At 37.7% G+C, this 10,597-nt stretch overlaps 3 protein-coding genes across 3 annotated transcripts in view; 1 reads left to right on the plus strand and 2 right to left on the minus strand.

Annotated features, from left to right (window-relative positions):
• Window positions 1-1,546: 1,546 nt before the first annotated feature.
• LOTGIDRAFT_233800 (hypothetical protein) lies at window positions 1,547-3,048 on the plus strand. Its single transcript, XM_009060676.1, has 2 exons — window positions 1,547-1,789; window positions 2,155-3,048. The coding sequence occupies exons 1-2, from the start codon at window positions 1,615-1,617 to the stop codon at window positions 2,631-2,633; spliced, it is 654 nt and encodes a 217-aa protein (XP_009058924.1). The 5' UTR covers window positions 1,547-1,614; the 3' UTR covers window positions 2,634-3,048.
• Window positions 3,049-5,544: 2,496 nt separating this feature from the next.
• Window positions 5,545-7,596, minus strand: LOTGIDRAFT_233801 (hypothetical protein; the record flags this gene model as incomplete). The annotated part of the gene is made up of 3 exons (XM_009060677.1): window positions 7,350-7,596; window positions 6,388-6,686; window positions 5,545-5,667 (listed from the first exon to the last, which is right to left on the minus strand). Exons 1-3 carry the CDS (start codon window positions 7,522-7,524, stop codon window positions 5,545-5,547), a joined length of 597 nt encoding a protein of 198 aa, XP_009058925.1. The 5' UTR covers window positions 7,525-7,596.
• Window positions 7,597-9,828: 2,232 nt separating this feature from the next.
• LOTGIDRAFT_164172 (hypothetical protein) overlaps window positions 9,829-10,597 on the minus strand; it is a gene marked incomplete at both ends in the record, with an annotated part of 1,091 nt that continues 322 nt past the window's right edge. The window contains one exon of the mRNA XM_009060678.1: window positions 9,829-10,328. Within this exon, the coding sequence (XP_009058926.1) occupies window positions 9,829-10,328 (500 nt within the window). The remainder of the gene's footprint in view (window positions 10,329-10,597) is intronic.

Genomic DNA, 10,597 nt, shown 5'->3' on the forward strand with positions numbered 1-10,597 from the left:
ACTTACAAAACGAAAGATTGAAAATACAGAAAAATGTCGATTAGGTTAATTTTACATTGACGTAGGTTTCTTGCAATTGACGTCAATGGTTGTAGCAGTACAAATTATAACATCTCACGGTATGATTTTTATCTTAAAGTGACTAGTAGAACGAAACATATCTGTCTCTATTCTAGCCTCTGATAGCTATTTGGATAGATTCGGCTGGTGTAGAGACAGAAAAAAACGTGTTAAATGGAAACTTTCCGAATCCCCGCAAGTGCTTGAGTTTTAAACCTTTTTAAATAGCCTGGATCTGCAAAACCAAGATATATTTGGAAAGATGAACATTTTTTTAGTTCAGTAATGCCATCATGCCCTACACCATTTACGTTACGTTTCCGGTACCATCAAATTTTTTTTTAAAGAAACTGATCTCGCATCGACCATCTGCGTGCACCGTTCAGGGGTCACGGAGTGACGTGATACTGACAACATAAAAGTTATGGTGATGCCCAACACTAATTTACAATCCTCTTAAAGGTAATTTAATATTTTGTTGGAAAAACGCATCTTTGGAGGTGGGGAAAATCCCCATTTAACAAGGCCTTTTTCTTCTGACTCTACTCCAACCGACAACTCTCCAAATATCAGGGGTTGGAATAGAGGCAGATGTTTTGAACTAAGTGACAAGGTGCGCTGATTTATAATACATATATCAAATGTTTATTTTTCATAAGTAACGTAGGTTCGCCACTTTCATATCTTTATCCCTCTATGTGAATCCATAATCAGTCTTTGAACTTTAATCGGTATTCAATTTATTTACAGGGGCATTACACACAATTTTCATTATCAAAAAACTTATACCTGAAAATATTTCTGAAATATGCCAAATATGCATAGTCATTAGTCCGAGTCTCAAAAAAGTGTGTTATAAAGAGTGGTCCAACTTTGTTTGGTCAGAGTTGTCATCATTTTAATTTAATTGTATTCGATTAAAAACAGAGTGTACTAATTGTTAGTAAAACAGCTTTAGATTTTGGTATATAGTTTTCATAAATTGGCAGACTGTCTCATCAGGCGGAAAACTTAGGAGGTTGAGATTCAGAATTCGACAGTTCTGTGGAAGCACATGAGCACAAACTTCCCCTGCTCTAGAGTTTGAGAGTGTTCTCCCACAAGACAATTAGGTCAAATCTGACACATTTTGTGGGACAAACCATTTATCTAGAGGGACATTACAATGAGAGGGGCCCCAACCCACTAAAGTCCGGGAACCCCCAATCATCTGGTTGAGCCCCTGTCCACTGCCTGTTTGTTTTCAGGTACGCCATGTGTTGTTTATAAAGATACACTTTGTATTAGGACTATAAAACTTGATCCCTAAAACTATCAAATAAATGGTATAATATGAAGCCCCGAATAATAAAATAATGATGAAATATGGAATTCGATATTTTACTATCAAACTGTTGGTGAAATTAGATGATTTAATGTTAAAATCAATCTGAACTAAATCTGTATAAATACTGGCTAGAATTCTGATGTGATCATCGGTTTGTGAAGATCAGTGTTGACTAACATCTAAATTTAACACAGAGTTAAAATCATCTTCGATAATCCAATATCACCATGTCTCGTCTAGTATTAGTTGGTGTATTTCTCCTAGTCCTGGCTAGTGTAGTTGATGGTAGTTCCAGTTCGTCTCGAAGATCAAGCAGAATTCGGCGTTTACCGAGTAAATCTATGAATCGATTCTTCAGAGGGCTGTGTTCAAGGTTCAGAGAGTCGGCTATAATAACAAATAGTAAGTAAAGGGCCTTTATATATTCTGTCATTCGCCGCTTCTTAGTTTCATCGTGTAAATTATACTGATCGGATAGAGGCAGATGTTTGAGATTATAAACATTGGTGATATCACTTGATTTGCAAACTGGCTAATCAACTCGCTTGTACGAAACCATTTTTTCGTTTTGTCTTGTAAATTTTAACACGACGCACGGAACTCGCAAAAAATATAAAAAAAGGGTTGTTTTACATGGTTGAAATTTACCGCCACATATGAAGCTATTTGTATAAAGTGACCCACAATCCTGGCTTTATATTAACTTGAGAAGGACAAAGTTTCTTTTTCACCATCGTAACCTGAAAGTTCCTGTTTATATTTTTTAGATGAAGAGGAACCTATAATCACTGGAAGAGAGTCTGTAGTTCCCGAGATTACTTCAGCATCCCCTGTCACCGACCCTACTACCGTACCCCCTGCCACCGACCCCCCCACACCGAAAACTTGTGTGTATGTAATGAAGGAATACCCTTCCACTGATGTCAAATCAGAGCTCGTTCTCCCGGAAATATTCAACATCACTCGAGAAGAATGTGAAGATATTTGTAAGAAGGACGCATCCTGTATCGAAGTCGAATCCTTCGGCAGAACTCCAGTAAGGTGTACCCTTAATATGGGTCGTACCCGTCTAGCTGGGCTGAACGAGGCTATATGTTTATCTTCCTGTAAAACCAGACCCGAATGCTTTGCAATAAGTATACGTCAGATGAAATGTCAACACTTCAATCGTCTTTTCAACTCATCTGAGTTAATACCCGACGAAACACATTTGTCTAAGGTTTTTATGAAAGTATGCCAACATTAATATAAATATCAGACTAGGGTTTTTCATTCAAAGCATGCATGACTTTCGGGAAATGCTAAAACATAAATATCAAACTGAATTTATTGTTTCGAACGCCAAACACCATACCAGATTTGAAAAGTTAGCCCCAGTTTCAAAACTTGCTATCCTGACGAAGATTGTGTATCAAAAACACATCAGCCTAGACAGCATGATATCAGCTTAAATCAATGAGCTAACTTTAAGTCATTTAATGAAAGGTTAACCCCTTTCCAACACTAGCTGTTCTGACGAGGACTGTGTATCTGAAACACATGTCAGCAGTATGATCTATGAACTTTAGTCAAATAATTCCAGAATGTATGTATTTAAAATGTTAATTATGAAGAACCCACAACTGATATTGTTGTCTACCAAAATAAATTATGTATCTCAGATATAAGCGTTTTATTTTTTCCAAAAATCCGCTGTCGAGAGCTTTGTCATTCCCAACTCAAACAACACTGGCAATAATGTCGCCTGGTCAATCGTGGATCAGCTATCATTATGTCATGCACCAGGGTAATGTTTTCCGGAATGAGTTACTGTTGAAAGCCTTCCTGGACGTAGAGATCAAGTCAGTATGTTTCTTTGTTGGATTTCGGGAAAGGGAGGGTTTGATTCTCCCAAATATACAGGCCCAGGATGGAACAAATACTTCATTTACAACTTGGAATAAATGGTCTGGAACTGCTGGGAATTTTTCTTAGTTTTTGATCTAAAAACGATAAGATAATATATCACCCAAAGGCGAGAGATTAGATTGTTATATACTAATGGGCTTTAGTTTGCTATGAACAAGGTATTCATATACATCTTGTTTTTTTATATGCGACAATTATTTTTTGTTGAATTTCTCTTGTAGACCTTCATAATGGACATGGACTATTTTACTTGCTGGTGGTATAGAATGAGATAACAAAAGGTGCGTTAACTACATTATGGTGAAAATTCAGTCCTATAGGCCGTGGCTATTAAGCGTCTGAATCCAATGGGCCACCCTGGCCTGACAGAATTTCATAGTTTCATCTTCTGGTAGGTCAATTAATATGCGCTAATGAAGGTTAGAATAAGATCTTCTAATGAATGGTCGTCCAAGTTTAAATGATAAGAAACGGGTTTGTCTTTCTTTAATGTGATATCTGATCTATGAGCTTTAAACCGAATGTCTAGATAATACATTCGGATTCAGTGATGCAGGTAAGAGGGGCTGACATACAAAAAACGTCTAGCCGTTCGGGTGGGACAATAAACCAAGACCCGTGTGCTACAGGCTGTGCACATTAAGGATCCCTCGACAGTTGAGAATCGACAAAAAGCAGCTGTTGTCTTGGCAAAATTTCCCTCATTGCACCTTGCTTGGCGTTGCCCGTCTTCAGTTGCCCACACAGAGCAGAAAAGTAAGACGTAGAGATCAAGTCAGTATGTATCTGTGTTGGATTTCGGGAAAGGGAGGGTTTAATTCTCCCAAATGTACAGGGAATGGGAACTCCATTCATTTCATTTTGTAAACTTTGTTTGGATAAATTCTTACATGAAATTAAGTAAATTTTATTCGAGCATTCACAGGTAAGATGCTCCTGGATCAAGTATCTTTTCTTCATAGATTTATTTAAGAAATAGAGAGTTTCAGATATATATGAGCGCTTTTGCATCTATACGACAGACATAGGTCACTACTTATCGAGATATTTCGATATAAAGTCTATTCTTAGCTGATATCTTCGTTAAGGTAGAACTGTTTATGATTCGTAACAATCGTTTAGAGTACCCACGCTCTTTTAGTTTAAAGAAAACTAACCCTGGTAATAGTAAATTTATTTTTATACGCCCACATGAAATAAGGTCGTATATTGTCGTCACCCACAATTGGTCGTAAACACTCTAGAAGGCACAATTCTTGACGAATTTTGACGAAACTTTGTATGATTGTCTATTAATGCCCAAAAATGAACCCTATTGAAAATCAGAAAAATTGAAAAATATTTAGTATGAATTATTGCCCTTGTTCGTAAAATGCTCGTAAACACTCTTGAAGGTGCAGTTCTTGACAGATTTTGATGAAACTGGGTGTGAGAGTTTGTAATCACCCAAGGATGAACCCTATTGAAAATCAGAAAAATGGAAAAATATTTAGTATGAGTTATTGCCCTTGTTCTTGAAAACGCGTTCAATTTTTAGCTCGTAAACATTCTAGAAGGCACAGTTCTTGACGGATTCTGACGAAGCTTGGTAATATTATTCAGTATCCCCAAACAAAGTTCAAAAGAAGTGTATGACTGAAGGTTGAACATTTCATACTGGTGATTGTTACTGTACTGCCGAATATTTTTATTTAAAATCAAAGCTGCCAGTGGGCGTATATTACCTTGCCTGGATATTATGACACATAGAATTCTATCTCTTATTACCCGGCTGTTAGTCTGTCATATACCTCCGGGTAAGCCCTGTATTCAGTGGTTCAACGAGATGAGTGATGGCCCAGGGACTTAAGTGGGTTGAGGCCCCTTCCCCGGGAAATTTGATTTTTAATATATGATTTCCTGCATTCTGAGTTACCTCTAGCTGTTGGTCAATTTAATGTAAGATTTAAAGATATTCACTCTGCAGTTAATGATTATTCTGGGAGTGGGGCCTCCTTATGGGAGGGGGACGCGTGGACTTAATACAATCAGTCACTATAATAGTTGAGGCACTGCCTGTGTTGTTGAATGTTTATCTCTCTACAAGTGTAGACACCATGTGTTCACATGAAGTATTCAGAAAACAGAAATAAATAAAAAATAAAACGCTTATTTGAGATAATTAATTTGGTAGACAACAATATCAGTTTTTGGGTTCTTCATAATTAACATTTTAAATACATACATAGTGGAATTAAATTGTCTAAGGCTTATATACACAATCCTCGTACAGATAATGATGAACATGTGGAATTATCTTGGGTAAAGTCATGTTCTTTAACAACGGTACAATGATTATTCACATCTAACTGATCATTATCATCGTACCGTTGCTAAAAGAACATGGAGTAAAGTATGGTTTCAGAACAATGAAATTAGTATCTTTACAATGTCGTCTTATACCTTGACTGTAATATCCACCTTACATTGCGGAATGTAGCCATTTCATTGGATTGTATGCCAGAGAATACAGCCAATCAGAGTCTCGATGGAAAGACTGTAATCCTTATGAATTATATCTACAGACTTTCAGACTTTGAGGCCTCTGATTGGTTGTAATCACTAGCGTAGAGACCAATCAAATCTCTGCATTTGTTGACCCCGGTATTGTCAACAAACAAATTTCTATTTATGGGATAAGAAGGTTTGGTTGGCCTCAGGTTATACCTGTGGAAGAGAGAAATAACACAGTTAATTTCAATACAAGATCTTTTTTTTACACAGCATAACCTGTACCCGGTTACATTTTTACAAACTTCTGTAACACACGAAAGATGGCTATTGCAATCAAGGTATATAGCTTAACATTATCAAGATGGAAAATCCGAGACTGATATTCATTATGCAGTTAGAGGTAGACATATTTTGAGATACATGTACGAATCATTGCGTCGTTGTAAATCCGTTGTAAAGAAAGCACGGTTATAGTGTTTACATGTGATCCCATGCGAGCTAGCTTGAAGACAGGCAGGGTTGGCCATACAGGAGGATGCACACGAATCCGCGGACTCCCCAGTCAGACGGATAATACCCATGTTTAGGGTGCATCTTACTGGAGTTTTACCGTATGATTCGACATCGATACAGGATACGTTCTTATCACAAATATCTGTACATTCTGCTAAAGTGACGTTGAAGACTTCCGGGTTAATGACCTCTGGTAGTACTTCCGTATTGTTCTTCATCCCATAAAAACATCGCTTCGCTGCTGTCTCGGTCCCGTTAGACCCGGTGTCTATGATAGGCTCGGTGGTAGTGGGGACGGTAGAGGGCTCAGTAACAGGGAGCACAGTGGTAGACTCCAGACTAGTTTCGAGAACTACAGACTCTCTGCCATTGATAACAGATTCATCTGAAAAAAAACCGAAACAGTAATATTGAGGTGTTTATGTAAAATAGTGGCGTATTACAAAACGTTACATATCAACCTTCGTCGTCGAAACATCTCCCTATAAGTGCATAGATGGGACCGTGGTTCACATAATCCAAATAGCTTCGTATGGTTAGTTGAGATTTAAGCCAATCTAATTTTCACAATCGAAAGAACATGGGGCCTTGAAACATAGTCCCATCAGAATGACAAGGACCTACATCTCAGGGGTCAGGGGAAACACGGTTGCTCGGTTAGTTAGAAGCTTGCTCGTTAACCTGTAGGTCCATGGTTCAATCCCGGCATTGGTCGAGATAATACCTTGGGATATTTCAACCAAGTTTTCCCCTGTCAGTGATACAGGTAAGAGGGGCTGACAAGGAAAAAGCGTGTAGTATGGGACAATAAACAGAGGCCCCATGTGCTACAGGCTGTGCACGTTAAAGACACCTCGACAGTTGGAAATCGAAAAAGAGCAGGCTAATGCCGCTGTTTTGGCAAAATTTCCCTCATTGCACCCTTCATGGTGTTGCCCGTCTTCACTAGCCCACATGGTGCAGAAAAGTAGTACGTAAATCTGATAAACACGACCTAATAGACTTCAAATCCTCGTTAAATAAAAGATAGAGGGGGTCATTTACTTACCTTCTGTTCTTATAGCCGACTCTCTGAACAGTGGACACAGCCCTCTGAACAATCCACTCATAGGTTTTCTCGGTGAACCCCGAATTCTGCTTGATCTTCGAGACGAACTGGAACTACCATCAACTACACTAGCCAGGACTAGGAGAAATATACCAAGTAATACTATACGAGACATGGTGATACTGGATTATCGAAGATGATTTCAACTCTGTGTTAAATTCAGATGTTAGTCAACACTGATCTTCACAAACCAATGATCACATCAGAATTCTAGCCAGTATTTATACAGATTTAGTTCAGATTGATTTTAACATTAAATCATCTAATTTCACCAACAGTTGGATAGTAAAATATCGAATTCCATATTTCATTATTATTTTATTATTCGGGGCTTCAATATTATACCATTTATTTGATAGTTTTAGGGATCAAGTTTGTGTGAATAACAATTTTACTGCTCACAAATAGAGTGTACCTGGCGGCGACAGTGGGGGTACTGGGGCATTTACCTCCCTAGAAAAATGGTTTGCACCTCCAGAATTCAGAATACAGGAAAGGATATGTTAAAAATCAGATTTCCCGGGGAAGGGGTCCAAATCCACTGAAGACTACAGCCCTCAATAATATATTTGAGCCACTGAACACTGAGCCCACGTAGAGTTAATGACAGATCAACAGTGGGGTACTAAGATATAGAATTCTATTTTTCATCAATATTGTATGAAATGGGCTGTATATTATCTGGGTTGGTGGAATAGTTCTCAGCCTAAATGGGATATCTTAATTGGATTGAAAAATTGGATTTTCCGGAAGCAATCAATGACATAAAAACAGTATTAGTGTCTTTGTACCACGACTGTACGATTGTTTTCTAAAAACTGAAAGAGCATGGATTCTCTAAACAATTTTTGAGAAATATAGAAAGAGATAGCAGCTAAGAACAGGCTTTATGTTGAAATATCTCCAAGTTTATAGAGTGCCCCATGTCTGTCAAATAGATGCAAAAGTGTTCATTTATATATCCGCAATTCACTATTTTTTAAAGGGACTAGTGCACTATTTTTTTTTGACCAATAATACTTTAGTCTCAGGAACGGGAATTTTTTAGCTAAGCAAATCAGTAAAAGCGTTCAAAGCTCATCGTCGAAATTTGAGCCTTAAAATCCATGTGTATCAAGAATTATCCGCGTTTCAATGTTAAAATGACGACTCGTCAATTTAAGATACTCTGTGATATATAGAAAATATATATATAGAAATAGTGAGTAAAATTCCTAGTTTGATGTATTAAAAGGAATTATGCGATTTCATATATTCAAGACTAAAATCAACGCCCCAAAATAGCGCGTCTGTCACTTTAAGTATCTCAACGAAGAAAAGGTACATTATCCAGTAGCATCAGACATGTGAAGATTTACTTAATTTCGTGTCAAAATGTCCCAAACAATATGTAGGAGAAACTAGAAATAATTTACTCACTCGTTTTACGGCTCATAGATCAGATATCAAGTTAAAGAAAGACGAGACAGTTTCTAATCATTTCAACTTGGACGACCATTCATCAGACGATCATATCCTACCCCCCTTTGAGAGCATAGTAATTGACTTGCCAGAAGATGAAACTACAAAATTCTGTCAAGCTGGGGAAGAAATACATCCGATGTGGCCAAGTCAGACTTCCACCTGTTTCCCAAAATCAAAAAGGAGTAAGACAGTCGCCATTACCCTATCCTAGCATCGCTGGCAAAAGAGTGAAAGCCTTGGAGAAGCTCGTGTAGTGCTTCTCAATCGGGTTCCAAATGCATAGGTGTGGGGGTGGTTTTGGGGTACAGACTGGTTTGCCCGAAAAGGGTTGAGATGTTGGGCGAAGTCCGCTATTTTTCGGTGAATTTTCTTTCAGAACTTAATTATTTTTAGAACATCACCCAAAAACATTACTTGTCTGACCGAGATTTATGTCGGTGCCCGAAAAGATAATATTTAAGCTGTTCCTTGTTTTATGTTTATTCTAGGTGGTATTAATAAGAAACCATGGGTCCAGTTTTCAAAACACATCAATACATTTTTGGAAAAAAATAAAATTTGAGACAATTAATTTATTTTGGTAGACAACAATATCAGTTTTTGGGTTCTTCATAATTAACATTTTAAATACATACATTCTGGAATTAAATTGACTAAAGTTCATAGATCATACTGCTGACATGTGTTTCAGATACACAGTCCTCGTCAGAACAGCTAGTGCTGGAAAAGGGGTTAACCTTTCATTAAATGACTTAAAGTTAGCTCACTGATTGAAGCTGATATCATGCTTTCTAGGCTGATGTGTTTTTGATACACAATCTTCGTCAGGATAGCTAGTTTGAAAATGTATTGTCTTACAAAAACTGTCCAAATCTGGTATGGTTTTGGGCGTTCGAAACAATAAAGTCGTGCATGCTTTATATGAAAAAACCCTAGTCTGATATTTATATTGAAGTTAAGGTAGGCACATTTTCATAAAAACCTTAGACAAATGTGTTTCGTCGGGTATTAACTCAGATGAGGTCAAATGACGATTGAAGTGTTGACATTTCATCTCACGTGTACTTATTGCAAAGCATTCGGGTAAACTTTTACAGGAAGATAAACACGTGGCCTCGTTCTGTCCAGCTAGACGGGTACGACCCATGTTAAGTCTGCACCTTACTGGAATAAAGCCGTAGAATTCCACTTCGATACAGGATGAGTCCTTTTCACACATATCTTCACATTCTGCTAAAGTGATGTTGAATATTTGCGGGTGAACAACATCGAAATTTACACCAGTGGAAGGGTATTCTTTCATTAAACAACTTTTCGGTGTGGTGGGGTCGGTGGCAGGGGGTACGGTAGTAGGGTCGGTGGCAGGGGGTACGGTAGTAGGTTCGGTGACAGGGGATGCTGAAGTAATCTCGGGAACTACAGACTCTCTTCCAGTGATTATAGGTTCTTCTTCATCTAAAAAATATAAACAGGAACTTTCAGGTTACGATGGTGAAAAATAGATATGTGTCTTCTCAACTTTTGTGAATAAATAGCCAGGATTGTGGATCACTTTATACAAATAGCTTCATATGTGGCGGTAAATTACAACCATGTAAAACAACCCTTTTCTTACATTTTTTTGCGAGTTGCGTGCGTCGTGTTCAAATTTACAAGACAAAACGTAAAAATGGCTTCGTACAAGCGAGTTGATTAGCCAGTTTGCAAATCACGTGATATCACTA

Source organism: Lottia gigantea (genome assembly GCF_000327385.1).
Source record: "Lottia gigantea unplaced genomic scaffold LOTGIsca_44, whole genome shotgun sequence".
Classification (NCBI taxonomy): domain Eukaryota; kingdom Metazoa; phylum Mollusca; class Gastropoda; family Lottiidae; genus Lottia; species Lottia gigantea.